The 20116-nt window shown below is 35.9% G+C and overlaps 1 protein-coding gene across 4 annotated transcripts in view; it reads left to right on the forward strand.

The window, feature by feature from the left end:
- The window catches only part of OPA1 (OPA1 mitochondrial dynamin like GTPase), a 101393-nt gene that overhangs the window by 50370 nt on the left and 30907 nt on the right, over positions 1 to 20116 (forward strand). For all 4 annotated transcript variants that reach the window (XM_023214756.1, XM_023214760.1, XM_023214759.2 and 1 more), the window contains 9 exons: positions 302 to 378; positions 6406 to 6571; positions 8563 to 8715; positions 10380 to 10488; positions 10977 to 11056; positions 14650 to 14790; positions 16707 to 16823; positions 18105 to 18198; positions 18934 to 19044. In XM_023214756.1, coding sequence (XP_023070524.1) covers positions 302 to 378; positions 6406 to 6571; positions 8563 to 8715; positions 10380 to 10488; positions 10977 to 11056; positions 14650 to 14790; positions 16707 to 16823; positions 18105 to 18198; positions 18934 to 19044 — 1048 coding nt within the window. The remainder of the gene's footprint in view (positions 1 to 301; positions 379 to 6405; positions 6572 to 8562; positions 8716 to 10379; positions 10489 to 10976; positions 11057 to 14649; positions 14791 to 16706; positions 16824 to 18104; positions 18199 to 18933; positions 19045 to 20116) is intronic.

The raw sequence follows: 20116 nt of genomic DNA on the forward strand, positions 1-20116 counted from the left end.
TACTGATGTTACTAAATTAATATGTATTGATGCTTTCATATAACGTGAACAAGTGTTATGTGAAAAACTGCATTCAACATTGAGAAGGTAGATATTTATGTCAGTTTCTTTGTCCTTATCTGGATAATGGCATTCCTAAAAAAAAGACACTAGAAGTGCATTTTTGCTAGTCATGTGTATTTAAACCCAAATTCAGCCTAGTAGCCTGTCAAAAACCTCCTTTTGGTTATCTCTGAAAATCATGACAGGGTAAATTTACTGTCTTATGGAAATCTTACTTACTTGTATTTATATTGCCTAGAATGAACTATTTGAAAAAGCTAAAAATGAAATCCTTGATGAAGTTATCAGTCTGAGCCAGGTTACACCAAAACATTGGTAAGTATTTGATATTAATCTCTTTTCTGGAGGACTTTACTATATGTGTTATAATGAAATACTAAAACTTAGATTGATAAAGCAGTGATTTATTGTTGCCTTGGCTCATAGGCCAAAACATAATAGTAATTTTTTTGGCAATATCTAACTACTATTGTAGTCTAACCAGTTGAATTTTTGGAAGATGATTTTCTTCATGTTCTTTTTAAATCTTGATGCTCTTTGCCTTTTCTTTATCTTATACCTAATAAATACATAATCATAATTTCTGTAAAATCATTTAGGCAAAATTTTGTCAATTTGTACTTTAGGTAAATATCAACCTGTCAAAATTGGTTTATAAAGGGAGATCAGTATATATTTTCAACTTCTCCATTCTGAATAAGAACAGTTAGTGCTTTCTGTACCATGTGGTTAATATGTTATATACAAATCACATTTTGAACTTAATGCTATTAATATTTGAAATTTTTAAAAATAGCAAGTAAATGCACCCTTTTGAAAAATTTTTTATGTTAATCTTTTCTAAGGCAAACTGTTACCTTCAGTTTATGTTTTATGTAAGTTTGGCCATTCCTAAATTCAGTGGAATGAGATATGGTAAAACAAGGTAGGTATAAATAGCATTGAAATTTTTGTAGTCACATGTTAATTAACAAATTCCTCGGGCAGAAATTATCATTCTGATGAAGACTGGTATTTTTAAGAATTTATTCTCGGAGCACAACTGTCCTCACTGCCATTCATTGTAAATATTTTCTGTACCTAGTCTATTCACTCAGTTAAAGGTTATCAAAAGTGAGCCTTGATAGTGGTATCTAGTCTGTACATTTGAATTCAGCATCACTAGTTTCCTCATCTCAGTGCCCTTTCTTCCTCAGTGGTGAAACCTCTTCTGTCTTCAAGTAGTCCACATTTACCTGTTTTTAATCTCCATTCCTTATCCAAAAAAAGAGATCTGATTTTATCTGTTCTTGTTGATTAATCAAATATTATTATGACACAACTTATGTTTATTTGTATCTTAGCCCAGTTCCATGGCTTCCTGTCAGTCAGCTTTGAAGTTACAAAGAGATACATAGGTTTACAGATTGAATATAATACTAGTTGCCTTGCTAGATTGTATGAGGGTATTTAATGTATATAAAAGTGATATGTAAACTGTAACAACTAATAATGCTGTTTATGGGGAGAAAATGTGGTCATTCTATAAATTAATTTTTGGTATCATCAAATGGAAAGGTTAGTTTTGTTTGGACGGAGCAACCCTGAACTCAAAGTATTTCTTCACTAAAGTGAGCCTTGAAAATAAATGTAATTTATTTAATACAAAGGTAACTGAAGAGAATTGCCAAGGGACAATGAACCACCAGATTGCCCATTGAAAAGGCAAGGGTGAGAACTAGGACATCTGGCTGCTAGAGATTTATTTGCATAAGCTGATGGATCATATATGATTCTCTGTTTCTTCAGACTGTAGAGGCTGAAAAAATGTTATGCTAACACAAATATAAATCAGAATAGCAGGTCCAAGCCTTAGCTGTTCATACCACATTGAATTCAAGTGCATTACACCCCAAATATTTTCCAAATATTTCATTATTGTGACATAGTTGATGTTGTCTTGAAGTTTCTGTTGGTATGTTTTTGCTGAATAATGCCTATGTGATATTTTAGAACAATGCCTAAAATGCTTACAATTATTTAAGTCATAAGACTGTTTGATCTATATTTGGTTATCTGGAAACAGTGTTAAAAGCATTTTATGTCCTAACATGACAGTTTGTTATTTACTTGTAGACATTCCACTGTCCTTTGGTTAAGTTTTAGGAAGGTTATTAGGGGTATAGATTTGACATATAATACATTGTAGTTGGAAATAGGCTCTCAGCATTTTTACGCTGTGCCTGGTTTTCAAGAATGAATCACTGACATTCAGGAGATATTGATACATCATTAACATCACGTGACCGTCAATGTAGCTATATCTTTTCTAGAAGGATAGCTGGCTAGCTTCACAGAAATACATTTTTTCAAAAAATGCTAGTATGGTACCTTTTTAGAAATTCTCGGACTTCAGAAATCAAAGATTTGTAATATCATAATTTGAGATTTAAAACATGAATAAGTGTTAAGGCAGAGGCAGGAATATGGTAAGGGCCAGGAGATGAGAACAAGAAAGGCGACACAAGTAGCTGTGTACTGTGGCTTTAACATAAGTGGGGGTAAGAGGCAGGAGATAAAACAGTCGATGTAAGCAAAATATTAAGTTTATTAGCCATATTCAGAAGCTTAGTATGTATTCCGTAAGCAGTTGGGGGAGGGTGGTCACTGAAGAGGATTAGGTCAGGTTTGCATTTTAGAAAGGTCTTTGTAGTAGGCAAAATGGAATACGGGTGGAGAAGACTGTAAGCAAGGAGGCAGTTGGCTGTTGCAATAATTTAGGCAAGAGGTGATCGTGGCTTAAACTTGGATAGTGAGTGGTAATACAGGTAGAGAAGAGACACTTGTAAGATACTTGAGAGGTTACGTAAAAGATAGAATTTACAGAATTTAGTGATTGTGTAGATAATGAAGAGTATTAAATAAAGAGTATGTTCAGTAATCACATTGCTGGGAATATATGCAAATAATGATATATTTGACAAAGATGAACACATAAAACCTTTCACCTTGGTTTTTTTTTAATAAATGTGAAGAAATGGAAAACAATTTATGTTTCCCATTTGGAATTATGTAGTATTTGGTTTATAAAGAGCAGATTGCTGCTCTATGGATAGAAGTAACCTTTGAAAAGTATAGGATGTTGACATAGAAAACTAAATACAATATGCTTTTAGATTTTAAAAAAAGGATTTATAGAACACTATGTATAATTATGAACCATTTGTATGAATACACCCACACAAACAGTTACATAGACATAATTTTTTAAATAATAAAGCCATAAATAGTGGTTATCTTCTGAAAGAGGAACTATGGGATGCTTCTTACATTTTCTGTATTGGTTGAAATTATTATATGGAATATAATAGTCCTCTACTTTAAAATTTAAAAAAATCCATTTAATTAAAAAAGTATTTCTTTAATTAAAGTGGAATGTAGGTAAAGTTCCTGTAGATAAAGAAGGCAATAAAACTATTACCTTTATTATATTTTGTTAATTATATTTTGTATATTAGTAGAAGTTATCCCTGGTTGATGGCAAAACCTGGAATACAGAAGTCACGTATAATAACACAGAATATAGTACAGGCATGGTGGCTCATGCCTGTAGTCCCAGCACTTTGGGAGGCCCCCATGGGCAGGTCACTTGAGCTCAGGAGTTCAAGACCAACCTGGGCAACATGGTGAAAACCCTGTCTCTAATAAAAATACAAAAATTAGTCGGGCATGGTGGTGCACACTTGTAATCCCATATACTTGGGTGGCTGAAACAGGAGAATCGCTTGAACCCAGGAAGTGGAAGTTGCAGTGAGCCGAGATTCGCCACTGCACTGCCACCTAGATGACAGAGGGAGACCCTGTCTGAAAACAAAACAAAACAAAAAACATAGAATATAGGCTGGGAAAATTGTTAGATGATAGCGGCAAGCAATAAGGTAGCAGATGACGTACCTAGATGGAGTAGCTTCACAGTAGAAGGGTTTTTATATGAGCATTGAGAACTGATGATTCAGAAGAGAGACTGGGGTGAGGAGGACTTAGCTTCTACTTTCTAACTCTGAAGGCCTTTCAGCTACTGAATAGCTTCCTCTCAGCAGAATTTGAGGATGGAGGACAGTCACTTTCCTTAAGGAAAGGTTTGGAGATAAAAAGAATAGGAAAAGAGAATGAGAGTGTAAAATGGTTTGTCATGGAACCGGGTATTGGGAGCACAACAGAAATTGTTGTGATGGAGGGGAGCAGTGGGAGTCTGGGACGGAGGAAAGCCGCTTGGCGATGAAAGGCAGGAGAGGCTGGGCAAGGAGAATTGATAACAGCTGCCTCTGTGGATGTCAAAGCAGCAGCCTCCCTTGAGAAAGTTGCCTTTAGCTTCTCAGGATTTGGTAGTCAGGATTTTAAAAAGGGTGTCAGGGATATGGATTCCTGGCCCAGAGACTCCAGGGAAAAATAACAGACTATGTCTCTTCTGAAGCAGGATGAGACAAAAGCCCTGGAGGTCAGAGGCTGGATCCTGGTCTTCAGTTCAACTTTCAGTTATCTTCTTGAGATTGTGTTTAAAGTGCTGTCTGAAGGGGAGGTCCTGACCGGCTACTTTTCTTCATCTTGCTCCTTACACTCTCCCACTCTCTGTCGTTAACTCAGTGACTAAATTGTCTTTGTTCTTTTGGGCCCCAGTTGTATATCGTCCTCAGACTCTGTTTTCTTTACTGGTTGTAACTGAAAAGTGACCTGAAAGTTAGCAATAGGAAACCAGGATCTGTGTTCATTGATTCAGTAGACTTAATTTTACACAAAATGTTTAGTAAATAGTCTTGGAGGGTAGAAGATGTTGACTCGCCTCACCAGAGGAGTTCAGCTGGGCTTTTGGACAGCAGGATGTTTCTGCTACCCTGAGATTTGTGTCTATATCCTAAAGGGTTGAGGTTACTCTTAAGAAGGATCCTCTGATAAGTAGAGTTTTGTTTTTTTTTTTTAATGTATATTGTAGTATTCTATTATAGTGTAAGTTCATTACCCAAATAAATATTTTCTTGAGAGTTCAAATTAAAATAGTTGTATTTTTTTATTGGTCACCCATGTTCTTTTAAGATGTCTTTCATGGCAGAATTTTCAACATGATTATGCATCTTTTACATTGTTACCTTAATCATGAATGAATTACTGAAAGATTTTATCTAACAGCATTCTATAACATCTCTATGCTGTGATCTGATAAGTTGTCATATTTATACCGAGAAGTTTTCAGTCTCGGACTCTCCCATAAACACATGAAGTATGTGTTAATACTAGGCAGATAAGTGTGCATGAAAAGATGCTCAAAATTATTAGTAATTAGAGAAATACAACGTAAAACCACAATGACCACTATAAACTTACGAAAATGGCTAAAATTGTAAATGACAGACTATACCAAGTGATGGCAAGGGTAGAGAGGACCTAGCACTCTCATTCTCCTAATGGAAATGTAAAATGCGCAAACATTTTGGAAAAAAACATTAAACATGTAATTACCATATGATCCAAACATTCCACTCTTAGGTATTTACCTAAGAGGAATGAAAGCATGTGTGCATAAGAAAGACTTGTACTAGAATTCTCATAGCAGCTTTATTTGTAATAGCCAAAAGCTGGAAACAGCCTAAGTGTCTATCTACACAAGAACAGATAAACACATTCATGCAACATAATACTACACAGAAATAAAAAGAGGTGAAATATTGCTAGATGCAGTGGCTCACATTTATAATCTCAACACTTTGGGAGGCCAAGGCAAGAGGATTGCTTGAGCCCAGGAGTTCAAGACCAGCATCAGCAACATAGTGAGACCCCCATCTCTACAAAATTTTAAAAAATTAGCCAGGCATCATGGCGTCCTCCTGTAGTACCAGCTACTCGGGAGGATAAGGTGGGACGATGGCTTGAGCCCAGGAGGTTGAGGCTGCAGTGAGCCCTGATTGTGCCACTGCGCTCTAGCCTGGGCAACTAAGCAAGACCCTGTCTCAAAAAAAAAATGTGAAATATTAATACATGCAACAGCATGATGAACCTCAAAATAATTATGCTGAGTGGAAGAAGAAAGGCAAAAAAAGAGTATATGCCACATGATTGCATTTATATAAATTTCTAGAAAATACAAACTAATTGCAGTGACAGAAAGCGGTTCCAGTGGTTACAACTTTTGAGGATGACGGATGCGTTCATTATCTTAACTGCTGTGATCTGCAGGTATACACACACGTGAAAACTTCTCAAAACTTTAAATGTGTGCAGTTTATTGTAAGTTAATGGTACTTCAGTCAAGCTGTTTTTAAAAACAATATTATATTTAGATTTGGTGTTTTTGATACTTTTTTATTTCAGGGAGGAAATCCTTCAGCAGTCTTTGTGGGAAAGAGTATCAACTCATGTGATTGAAAACATCTACCTTCCAGCTGCACAGACCATGAATTCAGGAACTTTTAATACAACAGTGGATATCAAGCTTAAGCAGTGGACTGATAAGCAGCTTCCTAATAAAGCAGTAGAGGTTAGGATATAATTTAATTCAATGGGTAAGAAGCATTATCTGAAGGCAGTAGGAGCTGTGAATTTTAGACTTTACTCCCGTCACAGCCTCTTTCTTTCTTTTGGGTCCTTATATCTCATTTTTCTTTACTGCTCATCTCTGTGTTGGGACTAACCTTGATGTTGCTACCAGTTACTACCATTATAAAAATGTACTAATTGTTATGGTGTTGGCCTGAGGGTTTTGGTACTTCTTCCAAAGACAATATTTAACAAGCAAATTTTGCTTGAATGCGAAATATTTGCTTGAATATTTGCTTGAATGTGAAATATTTTGAACATTTCATCTGAGCTCAGTTCTACTTAAATTATCAGTTTCTTAGTTAGGATCCTGACAGAAGATTAAACTAGGAATTATTTAAAAAAAAAAAAAAAAAACCTACCTTAAAGAATCTGTTTCTGCTACCATGTCTCTTGGCTTTATCACTTAATAGCTATATGGGCCTTTGCCTAGTTGCTTAACTTTCCTATGTGTTTTTTCATCAATAAAATGGTGACAGTAATATTGCCTACCTCACAGGGTTGTTGTAAGGATTAAATAAGTAATTGTATGTAAAGTACTTAGACAATGCCCAACCCATGATAACTGCTCAGGAAATGGACCTGCTGTTGTTATGATCATCATCATGTGAATTGATCCATCATGTACATCATCACCGCATAAACAGTGATTGTTGAAGCTGAGAGTCTGTGTCCTGTGCTTCTGTGTGAGGTTGCTCACAAAATTGAAGTCAATGTTAAAAGTAATTTTGTTTTTCATACCTGTCTTAAAGGCAGTGTCAGTTTCTCATTATTCAGATGTGATTTCACCCCTTTCCTATCTTGCTCCAGTCTTGACTCCCTTACCTCTGTTCTCAATTTCTTCAAGCCCGTTTCTAAGAACTCAAGCAGCCTCCCTGCCTAAGTTGCACATTGCTGAGCCCTGGCAGTTCTTGACACATTTACCCCTGAAGAAATTAGAGAGCGGCTGCTCCCCCTTCACTAGTTCTCATTACTGGCACTAACATTTTTTCTGGGCCATGTCCTGTGATAGGATATTTTCACATCCTAAGGTTCAAGCAGTGGAAGTGGTTATAAAAGCATCAATTTTTCTTTCCACTGCTGCTTTCTGTCCCTCAGCATTAGGTGTGATGGAAAGAATGTAGATCTGGTGAGAAGGTCAGGGAACATGGATCTTAATACTCACCTCACCACTCACTCCGTATTTTTGGACAGTTACTTTTCTTTATGTGTAAAATGAGAGAGGGCTAAAAGTCAGCATTAAAAAGCCCACCTAGTTGTAAGTAGATTGTGTTCTTCATTGATTTTGTTCTTCATTATTTTTGACACTGTGCTCTTCCTTTCACTTTTCAGATCATTAGGAGTTAGCTATAATACAAAGCTGAATACTCTTCAGCTGTGTTTGAAAGTGTTGGCGCATTGCTTCATATCTTTGCTTAAAGACAAAGATACGAAGATGACTGAATCATTAAGACCTTTTGAACTTTTTGCAATGTGAAAGAAGCAGGCAAACTCATGTCTTAGAGGTTGAAATAAATAAGTGAACTAACTTGGGTGGCAGGCTTAGAATACATACCTTATCTTGAAGAGACAGCCCTGTTCAGCTACAGCAGGTGGTGTCATGTAGGAATATGGGTATACCCTTCTCAGTTAGTTCAAGAGAAGCTGTCAGCGCAGACTTTTAAATTAAATCTCTCAATTTTTAAATATTGGCAAGCAATTTTAAAAATGTGAACCACTATGCATGTCTAGCCAAGCATATCAGGAAGCCATATCTGTCGCCAGCAACCCGTGTGAGACCTCTACATCACTGGCCTTTTAATGTAGTTTCACATACGTTTTCTGAGAAGCTGATTTATTTATCACATCTGGTTTGAGCTCATGTGTTATTTTTCATGTTAAACATTAAAGTACGTAGTAATAATACACCTTTTTTCTTTCAAATAATTCTAGGTTGCTTGGGAGACCCTACAAGAAGAATTTTCCCGCTTCATGACAGAACCCAAAGGGAAAGAGCATGATGACATATTTGATAAACTGAAAGAGGCCGTTAAGGAAGAAAGTATTAAGCGACACAAGTGGAATGACTTTGCGGAGGACAGCTTGGTGTGTTGTTTGTCTACTGGGGTATCAGCCTCATATTTTTATATAACTTCTCAAATTGGTTCTTTTTCATAGGAGACTTTTTATATGACTAAATTACATTCTGAATTAAAAATAATGAAGTGAAGAAACAGATTTATGATCTGTAGTCTGCCCTTTAATATTTCCCTGCCCTTCTAAAATCACCTGTTGCTGTTTCTTTCTTGGCTATCATTTCAGAAAAAAGTAAAACTTTGCAGTAAACGACTCTGATAAGCTTCTACAAATGTCATCTATTCGCCATTTTATGGGCCTGTCTGTAGATAACTGATTCTAATTTTACCCTCTGTAGTAATGAAAGGAACTAAATGCATTGGTTTTCAGTGGACTTATAAAATGTTAGACTTATAAAATGTTAGACGCCTAAAATCATACCACCAGCTACCATGTATTGAAGCTCATTATGTGCCAGAAGCTCTGTAAGCATTATTTGATTTAATTCTTAACTAGTCCTATTATTGTCATTGACAGAGCTGGGATTCAAGCCCCTCTCTAATGGCAAAGCCTGGTTCCTGACACCACATGATAAATCTTTTGTTATGTGGAATACTCTCACTACCAAAATCAAATCTGTTAAGTGCCTGCTCTGCTCAGAGAGTTACTAGAGGTGTTGTTGAATTACAGGATTGAGTGATTTTCTGGGAAAATGCAGAGCTGGTTGTGATTAGCTGGTTGTAATTATAATTTTGTTTTAAAGAAATGTTTGTCTTTATGGCTGGGTGTGGTGGGTCATGCCTGTAATCCCAGCACTTTGGGAGGCCAAGGCGGGTGGATCACCTAAGGTGGGGAGTTCGAGACCAGCCTGACCGACATGGTGAAACCCTGTCTCTACTAAAAATGGAAAATTAGCTGGGCATGGTGGTACATGCCTGTGATCCCAGCTACTTGGGAGGCTGAGGTAGGAGAATTGCTTGAACCCTGGAAGGGGAGGTTGCAGTGAGCCAAGATCGTGCCATTGCGTTCCAACCTGGGCAACAAGAGTGAAACTCCCATCTCAAAAAAACAAAGAAAACCGTATTTATTCTTGTTAAATGCGTTATTAAGACTGGCTTACTGAGAAAATAGTTTCATTTTTATTCATCCAAAAGTTATAAAATTTGGAAGCCAATTTTCAACTGTAATAAATAACTTTTATGATTTTATAGACCTTTTAAGTATCTACCTTATTACTTTTTTCATTGCTGTTAACACTGGGAATAATGGTTATTAATTTTTTTCTCCTCATTTTTGAAAAGGCTAACATATAGGTCATATGGCAAAAAGGAGAGTTGAACATGATCTGAAGTATTAAGCCCTGAATTTTAGGTTTCTAGATGTTGCATTTCATGTAGTTACATTTGTAATATTTTGTACAATGTAAATGTGTAATATTACCCGTGCACCCCATATGGTTAGCTTATTTAATTTGGGCCAGGAGAGAATCTCCACTCTATATTTTTTAGATAGCAAGCTAACAAATAAGCAGGCAAGTAAAAGGAGCTTATGCATTTTTGTGGGAAGGATATATTTTTATGCTGGTTTATATACATGGTTATTTTTCCATATTTACTAAGCTGTCAATTTGAATAAAACTACTAAAGTGATGAGATGTAAAAGAAGTTAGCATTTTCTTTTCTTGTTATTTTCAGAGGGTTATTCAACACAATGCTTTGGAAGACCGATCCATATCTGATAAACAGCAGTGGGATGCAGCTATTTATTTTATGGAAGAGGCTCTGCAGGCTCGTCTCAAGGATAGTAAGTAGAGGCGCAGCTTATTGAGTTCTGAGTTCACAGTGGTGAAGGAGTTATCCAACTTTAGTGAACATTTGTAAAAATATATTTAACATTTAAAAGTCTTTGTAGTTAATACTATAGTTGAATATTATTTGTGGAATTTTTTTTTAGTCAACTGCTTTGTAGCTACTAAAACAAATGGACACATGATGCTTATATGTACTTATATTCTATAAAGCTATAATGCAGAATGTTTTAGTGTGTTCGCTATTGTACTTATAGGAATTTTATAAGCAATTATACTTTTATGTATCATAAACTCATGTATAATTAAACTCTTACACATGTGCCATATCAGTCATGTGGGCTTTTTCCTTTATTTCAACTGCCTTCATATTGATATAGCACTTGGAAATAGTTAAGAAAGCAAGACCATTATTAGTTATAATTTGTGTACAGGTAAGTGATAAAATTGTTGATAAGTTAATTTTTTTTTTTTTTTTTTCTAGCTGAAAATGCAATTGAAAACATGGTGGGTCCAGACTGGAAAAAGAGGTGGTTATACTGGAAAAATCGGACCCAAGAACAGGTGAAATAAACGCATCTCTAGTCTTATGATGATATAACTGTGTTCATTTTCATTCAGGCATTAAAATATAACCTTTGTGTGGCTCTAGACCAGTCTCAGGAATTTTAAATGTTTTATGTCATCCTTTCTAAAATATAATGAATCTTTAGAATAAGGAATAAACTACATAAGAAAGTTTTTTTTAAGTGAAGTAGCCATGTTGTTAAAAGACAAGAGATGAAACATGCCCCTTTTGTGGTTGATTACTTTGTTCATTTCAATTCCCTGTTTGAGGTAAAAAGGAAGATTAAAGTTATGAACAGGCCAGGCACAGTGGCTCATTCCTGTAATCCCAACCCTTTGGGAGGCCAAGTTAGAGGAATCGCTTGAGTTCAGGAGTTCGCGACCAGCCTGGGCAACATAGCAAGACCTCTTCTTTATTAAAAGTCAAAAAAAATTAGCCAGGTGTGATGACACATACCTGTTATCCCAGCTACTGGTGAGACTGAGGTGGGAAGGATTGCTTAAGCCTGGGAGGTCGAAGCTGCAGGGAAAAAAACTTGTGAATAGAAAAAAATGATAAGGTTTTCAGAGGACGTACAGTGAATATGCTTGGGGGGGGGGGAGATACAATTTTTCTTGCCTTATTTTATTATCTTATCTATATCTATCATTAAAGTCCCTACCTCTCACCTCCACCCCTGTTCATTCCTTTCTGATTCTTATAGCTTCTTTTCCTATCTGGTATTCAGTCTTATATCACTGTCTCATTCCTTGTTCATTCCTTAAATGAAAGAATCTAAATAGAACATAGAATCTAACTACATAAATTAATGAAATAATGAAGATGAAAAAGATTGGGCATCCAATCCATTTTATTTTCTTGTTTGCTTTGTTCCTTGAATTCATTTAGAGAAAGGAGATCAAGGAATGGAAAAATAGAGGAGAAAGAGAGAATAAAAATTGACCAAATGAGGTGTCCCTATTTCTTTATTTTATATTTTCATTTTCATTTTAAACACAGAGTTAATTGTATAATCTATATCCTATTTTTTCCTAGTTTCCCACATTTCTTGTTTCATAAGTTCTCTATCAGACGTGAGTCTCAACTTCCTCAAAATAATGAAGGGACAGTCTTCTTTTTCTTTGTGTTTTATTAGTATTATTATTATTTTGGTAATGACTTTTGTTAAAAATGAGCCATTAAGAGACTGAAGTGAAGCTGAAGAAGTGGACAGTTAGTGATTGGGTCATGCATATGTTCAGGGTGCATTGGTTATCTCTGCTTTCCAGATGGGCTGAGAGAAGGAGATCTGTCAGAAAAGAATTTCTAGGGATCCATCCACGGTTTCTGACTTTGATAGAGGAAGATGCATTGATTAGAAAGAGCTGCTGTAAGGGAGATAAACTGCAAAAGAAAAATGGTGTCTGGCCTTCAAGACTTAGTGATATTAGGCCTAAAGTCTCTAGAACAATTGATGGCACTCCTCAGCAACTGACTGGTGGTTAAGGTGCTTTGGCCAGACATTCTCTGAAAGAAATAATTCCTGCTCGTAAGTTATTTTTTTCAGGAACTTAAACCCACAGGGGAATCCCTTCAAGAGAAACAAAGGAATTCAATTTAAAGTCAGTGCAAAGGGTCTGTAAACCTAGAAGAGGAATCTGGAAAGAAACCCTTTGGAGAAGAGCTTCTCCCCCACAGGATTTCAGGGCAGCATGTGTGAGACCCAGGCTGACTGTAGAACAGAGGCCATAATTTGGAATATAGAAGGGAGGGGCATCTCAATCACCTAGGGAGGTTGTTTATATATATTGTTTTGTTTTTTCCTTCAAAAGCTAGCCTCATGTCAGACTCACTGAGTCCAGCTCTCCTTCTCTGTCCTTTCTCCCTCCCACTCCCAGTTGAAAACAAGTGTTTTCAGCCTCACACCTGGAGGTCACAGGGAGAGACAGAGATTCTGGAAGAGATTGAGAATATCCCTAGGTCTCACATTGTGAGTTTACATAGCTGAATGACAGGATTTGGCAGGAAAAGAAACTTAAAGATGAGAAATCCATTCTCTGAAAAGTGTTTTGTGTTTTTGTGTTTCTTTTTTGTTCGTTTTCTAGGAAAATTCATCCCTTTGAAACATTCTCACTTTTTTTTTTTTTTTTTTTTCTTTAAGACGGAGTCTAGCTCTGTCTTCCGGGCTGGAGTGCAGTGGCCGGATCTCAGCTCACTGCAAGCTCCGCCTCCCGGGTTTACGCCATTCTCCTGCCTCAGCCTCCCGAGTAGCTGAGACTACAGGCGCCCGCCACCTCGCCCGGCTAGTTTTTGTATTTTTAGTAGAGACGGGGTTTCACTGTGTTAGCCAGGATGGTCTCGATCTCCTGACCTCGTGATCCGCCCGTCTCGGCCTCCCAAAGTGCTGGGATTACAGGCTTGAGCCACCGCGCCCGGCCGAACATTCTCACTTTGTTTGAGCTAAACTAATGGACATTTTGGTCAGGATAGATCCAAGAGTATTTCTCTCTTCTGAGGGCCAAGTGTAGTGACAGTCAAGTGGTGATGGATGGAAAGGGGGAAGTAAAACACGAGGCAGGATGAGCTTGGGAACACCATTACCAGCGATTTTCTTTCCATCTCAGACTGAATAGTACATGTTTAAGCAAACAGTGAACTTTCTCTTTATCAAATGCTCTTTTTTCTAAAGTGTTAGTTTTCAGAGAGTATTAATTAGTAGTTCTGTTTACAAGCTAATTGTTTGCATGTATGTGTTAATCTTGTCTAACTACTCAGATTTCATAGCTGTGATAGAGTTTGGGGCAAAAATAAAACCACTCGGTTTCATAGCTGTGGTAGATTTTCTATTCTGGTAATTTATTTAGGGTAATGATTGAATTTAAAGCTAGTTTCTTCTATCATACAATTTTGAGTGGAGGTTTGAAAAATGACAAGATTAATTTAACACAGTATAAGAATCTTGTTATCAAACATAACCAGTGTATGTACATTTTCCTCCTTTGGTAAAGAGATTATGAATAATTACAGAAAAGAGACTGGAAGTGAATTTAAGAAGGATAGATACCTCATAGAAGCAGTCTGAAGTACCATTTTTTATGAAAAGGCTTTTTAAAAATCAAACTATGCATTTTATATTTATTGGAAAAGAGACATGTCAACAGGTTAAATCCTTACAGTGATCTCGTTCTTAAGTGTAGTTCTTAGATATGAGGCATTTTAGAACATCAACTCTTCCGATGCATTCAGGGTGCTTTTTCCTAGATTCAAATTATACCCTACAGTCAAGAAAGAAAGAAAAATACATAGTAAGATTCCTGGTGCTATAACTTCCACAGCAAAAACATTTCAGCAAAAGTAAACACATAACAAGTATGGCTAATCCCTGGGTTTTTTCACCCGCTCAGAAGGCAAATTGTTCTGCATTCATAGGCCATTTACCATATTCATAAGCCAGGGTGCTGTGTTTTTTCTTGTGTTTTTTTCTTGTTTGTTGTGATTAAGCTTGTGATATCTTTTATGCAATAGTAATATATTTATTAAAATTGAGACTGTTTTTCAAGTGCCAAATTATGAACCATCTAAACACAGTCCTTTTTTAAACATTTTAAAGTGTGTTCACAATGAAACCAAGAATGAATTGGAGAAGATGTTGAAATGTAATGAGGAGCACCCAGCTTATCTTGCAAGTGATGAAATAACCACAGTCCGGAAGAACCTTGAATCCCGAGGAGTAGAAGTAGATCCAAGCTTGGTAATAAATACTGCTGAAAAGCAGAAATCCGCTTCCTTAATATTTGTTTCTTGCAGTAAATGTTACTACAAGTGTTAGTTAGATATTTAAGTGCTTAATTTGACTTTTGTCATGTGTACATTCACTGACAGTAAAAGCTTAGTCATTTTGTTTGCGTGAAGAGAAGGAATTTTGTTCTCAGTATTGCTTTTTTAAGGGTAATGCTTTAATTTGTAAATGGGGAAATTTACTTTGGCAAGTTCAATGGTCAACAGTCAGTTCTTGCAGAATGGGATGAAGCCGACCCAGACCTTTGCCCCACATCACATTGTTTCAGATTGCAAAATAGAATTTCTGTTTAAAAATGGCATATGTTTAAAAATATATATGTGTTTTTGTGTGTGGTTTACAGTCAAATGTAACTCAATTAGATGTGAGTGGATTCAGAAAAAATATAAATGTTGTTTTTTTTAAATTAGCTATGACCATGAGTTCTAGCTCCATTTTCCTCTTTTGTTAGTGTGAGAATAAAAGCAGTCTACACTTTGGGCTACTTTTTGTTTACCTTCATGATGCTTTTTGAAGACGAATTGTGAAAAATACTTTTGGGCCTACGTTTTTTAAAAACTACATTCTCTACTGCTTAGTTAAGATGTAAGGAATTCAAAAGCTCATTATTAGCTTAAGTGAACACAATTAGAAAAATAAGTCTAGTAGGGAAATCAATCATTAACAAATTGCAAAGCCACACAAACTCTTTTAAAGATTATATGCTATTTGTGTTTCTGTACTTGAGGGATGAGTATACTTATGTTAAATTCCATCGGAGGTCAGAACAAGTAAAAAAAATAAAAATAAAATTGGTAAAACTCAAAGCAGTTATACATCTAGCATTATTTATAAATTGAAAATGAGATTGAAACTGATTATTACATGAGATATTTTTGTTGAATATAGATTTAATTTTTATTCTTGTTGGTCCCAGTTCTCGTTAACAATAAGTTTTCTTCAGTTTGACACTTTTAAACGTTATGTGGCACGTTAGTGAATACAGTAAGAGGGATTTTCTCTTCAGAGTGATATAGAAGGGATGTTGCATTTTTGTTTGTTTGTTTGTTTTTGCTCATGTCTTAGGCGTGAATTGATTGTATGTCTTAATTAGTTTCTAAGACCAAGAAAACCTCAGGTTTTTTAAGTGACAGTTTGTTCAGTGCACTTTGCAAAGCTATAAAATAAGTAGCAAAGTACCACAAGAAGAATACTGCATGGACTAGATGTCAGGACATGTGAATGCTAGTGTATTTCCATTATATTAGCTAATAATATGTCCTTTAATAATTGATACCACTTTTCTGACCTCACTTTTCTTATCTGTCTAATGCGGTTGATGTTCTTGTTAACATTATTGCTGTTTTGCTCAAAGAAGGACAGAAGGTATTAAAGAATATTGAACACTCGGATTATCTAGCAGTAAAGTGGTAGGGATCATATTGGTCTGGTAGCAGTGAAATTTGATAAACAGAAAGGAAATGTTGAGTTGATAGACATGATCTGAGACCGTGTTCTTAGTCCTAACTCTTCTTAGATAAGGCTTTCAACCTCTTTTTGCATTGGTTTCCTCACCTCTAACTAGGGGAAGATAATACCTACTCTATCTGCTCCACAAGATGATTATTTGATTATGATAACAGCATTTGTTTAAATTGTTGCTAATTTTTAAGTGCATAAACTGGTAATGGGTCAGAGTAGTAGTAGATCTAATCTTTGTCTTAAAAAAAGTAAGTGAATAAAAAATTTGAATAACTATGTAAAGAATAACCTTGCTTTTACTTTTAATTAACTTTTTTGGTAAATAAATTTTTTGTACAAGTTCTCAGAGTGTGATTGATCAACATGAATAGTATACAGTAACTCTTTGTTTTCTTTTCTCATTTTAGATTAAGGATACTTGGCATCAAGTTTATAGAAGACATTTTTTAAAAACAGCTCTAAACCATTGTAACCTTTGTCGAAGAGGTTTTTATTACTACCAGAGGCATTTTGTAGATTCTGAGGTAGGGTTTCCAAAAGCAAAGAGAAATATTTTTAAGCAATAGTTGTTAAAGTATGCTTAAAAGTAAACTTTAGCTTAAGCATTAATTTTACATCCTTTGATCATCTGGGGAAAAAAAGTGTGTATAATTTATAAACAATCATCTAACTCTTATCTTTTCAAAGATACTTGCCACTTTGTTAGTAACTACATCTTACATGCGTATTATCCCCAATGCTTATAAGAATGTGTGAATCTAAATAGAAAAAAAACAAAGTAACAGGAAATAGTCTCTTATAATTCCCTGACCTATAAGGATTTGAGTTAACATTTTTATGTATTTCTTTTCAACTTTTTCTATACACAGGGAGGGAGAGAAAGAGAGGGAAAGAGAAAGTGTGTGTGTATCTGTGTGTGTGTAACATAACCACCCATTTGCATAATGGAAATCATACTGCAAAACAATTTTTATCATGCTTTTTTCAGGTGTCATAATTATTTCTCCGTATCACTAAATCTTGTTTAATCATGAAGTTCTTGTATTAGAATGATTCATAATATAAAGTAACCCCTAGGTGGCAGCAGGCTGATATATTTTGAGCATTTTCTTACAAGCAAAAATGCTTTCAAATATCCTTTTGAAAAAGCTCAGTTCATCAACAATCTTATTTAATTGAGACCTCTGAGATGCTGTTCTTTCGTTTCCAGTAGATGAAAATAAATTCGTATTTAAATGCACCTAATTAAAAGTGGCAAGTTTTTTTGCATAATTTTAATTGTGGAGGAAACTGCTTTCTATAGAAACTTCTGTAGAAAGAAGAAACTTCTATAGAAACTGCCTTCTATAGAAAAAGCTTCTTTTTAAATGCATCAATCTATTTTCATACACAGCTGAATTTTAAAAATGACTTGAGTGCAGACTCAAAGAGAAGGGGTTAACCTAAGGACATATTTAAGATAAATATGGTTAACTGAAACGAAATATAAATGGAGAGTATATGCTATGAATTTCAACTTACATACAATGTAATGGAATTGTCTACTACTCAAGCTTATTTGCTTTGTCATTAGAATTGAAACAAAGCTATCTAGGTGTCAGACATATAGAAGCCAAATTATGTAAAATTTCATGGCTTCGTACAGAAAGGATTCTGTAGCTTAGATCTACAGTATATGCATTAGGTAAATCTGGGTACTTTTTAAGCTTAGGACATATGTACTCGTTCTAGGAGTTGTATGTGTTTACGATTATAGTTTTCATTTTAACTTTGCATCTGGTAATCTTAGTTACTTAATATTTCAGTTGGAATGCAATGATGTGGTCTTGTTTTGGCGTATACAGCGCATGCTTGCTATCACCGCAAATACTTTAAGGCAACAACTTACAAACACTGAAGGTAAGCCACATAGGGACTGCAGTCTTATTTTGACATTAAAAAATAATAGTGGTGATATCCATATTTAATACAAGGATGCCAAAATACTTCCCTAAAATAGATTTATTAGAAAAACTGGCCAGGTGTAGTAGCTCATGCCTGTAATCCCAGCACATTGAGAGGCCGAGGCAGGACAACCGCTTGAGGCCTGGAGTTTGAGACCAGCCTGGGCAGCATTGCGAGACTCTGTTGCTACCAAACAATAAAATAAATTAGCCGGGCATGGTGGCACACATCTGTAGTCCTAGCTATTTGGGAGGATCACTTGAGCCCTAGGATTTTGAGGCTCCAGTGAGCTATGATCATGCCACTGCACTGTAGCCTAGGTGACAGAGTAAGACCTTGTCTCCTTAAAAAAAAAAACAGAAAAAGAAATTATTATTTGCTTTTAAAATAAATCATAATTGGAAAAGATGGGCTATAAAACATACCAGGAGCTTATTTTCATTGCATGAAACTCTTTTGGGAATTGACTCCTAGTTATCACTTAGTTTTTTGGGAAATCTGCGCTTCCATTAGAGTATATAGCTTGAGAATATGACATTCTCTGAGACTATATGACTGTGAAAAAAAAGTATTAACTTAGCAATAGTTCTAACATGATAAAAATTTACTCTCCATATATAGGTTAATTTTATCATCTTTCTTCGTTTATAAAAACGATGCTCCTCAGGTTTTTTAACTTTCTTTAAACAGTTAGGCGATTAGAGAAAAATGTTAAAGAGGTATTGGAAGATTTTGCTGAAGACAGTGAGAAGAAGATTAAATTGCTTACTGGTAAACGTGTTCAACTGGCGGAAGACCTCAGTAAGTAGTTCTTCCTGCCCTCTACCTTACTACCTTTCCACCTTTCCGATTTCCATTTGTTTGTTGATCCATTTAATCTCAAGCTTACAGAAAAGGTACAAAGAATTGGGCCGGGCGCAGTGGCTCACGCCTGTAATCCCAGCACTTTCGGATGCCAAGGCGGGCGGAAAACAAGGTCAGGAGATCGAGACCATCCTGGCTAACACGGTGAAACCCCATCTCTACTAAAAATACAAAAAAATTAGCCAGGTGTGGTGGTGGGCGCCTGTAGTCCCAGCTACTCAGGAGGCTGAGGCAGGAGAATGGCATCAGCCTGGGAGGCGGAGCTTGCAGTGAGCTGAGATCCTGCCTGGAAGTGCACTCCAGCCTGGAAGAAAGAGTGAGACTCTGTCTCAAAAAAAAAAAGTTTGTTACAATGAATTTTTTTCTTCTCCAAACTATTTGAGAGTAACTTGCTGACCTTAAGTCCTATCACTTCCAAGTAGGTTCGTGTATAGTTCTTAGAAACCGATTTTCGCACAGCAACCAAACACTGACAAATTACAATATCTAATTCTCAGACCCCTTTCAAGTTTCACCCATTCTCCAGTATTATCCTTCCATATAACAAGATGTCCCAGGCTCAATACTGACCCAGCTTCCTTCTTATGAAGAACTGTGTTTAGAAATGGAGACCTAGACGTTATATATGCTCACTGTTATTAGAATATCACTGTTCCCTGGTTTCTCAGTGGAAAGAGCTAGGAAATAAGTGTTGTGTATGTTTGTGTGTGTGCAGGTGAATATACACACACTGACATCTGTACTCCTAAATCATGTGTATATTTATATATTAAAACCTGAGTTGATACTGATGCTTCCCATTTTAACCCAGCTTACAGGATTTGTTCTAGTGTTCTCCCTTTCCTGATGGAAAATGGGCTTCTAGTATCCTTAATATATTTTCACATTTTGGTCAGTCCTCCTATACATAACCAAACTTGAATGAAGATATGTCCTTTTCGATTGCAGAAATGTTCTTTTTCCCCAGCTTGGACTCTTAACACTACACACCAGGCCACTACATGGTGCC

This window comes from Piliocolobus tephrosceles, chromosome 2 (genome assembly GCF_002776525.5).
Source record: "Piliocolobus tephrosceles isolate RC106 chromosome 2, ASM277652v3, whole genome shotgun sequence".
Classification (NCBI taxonomy): Eukaryota; Metazoa; Chordata; class Mammalia; order Primates; family Cercopithecidae; genus Piliocolobus; species Piliocolobus tephrosceles.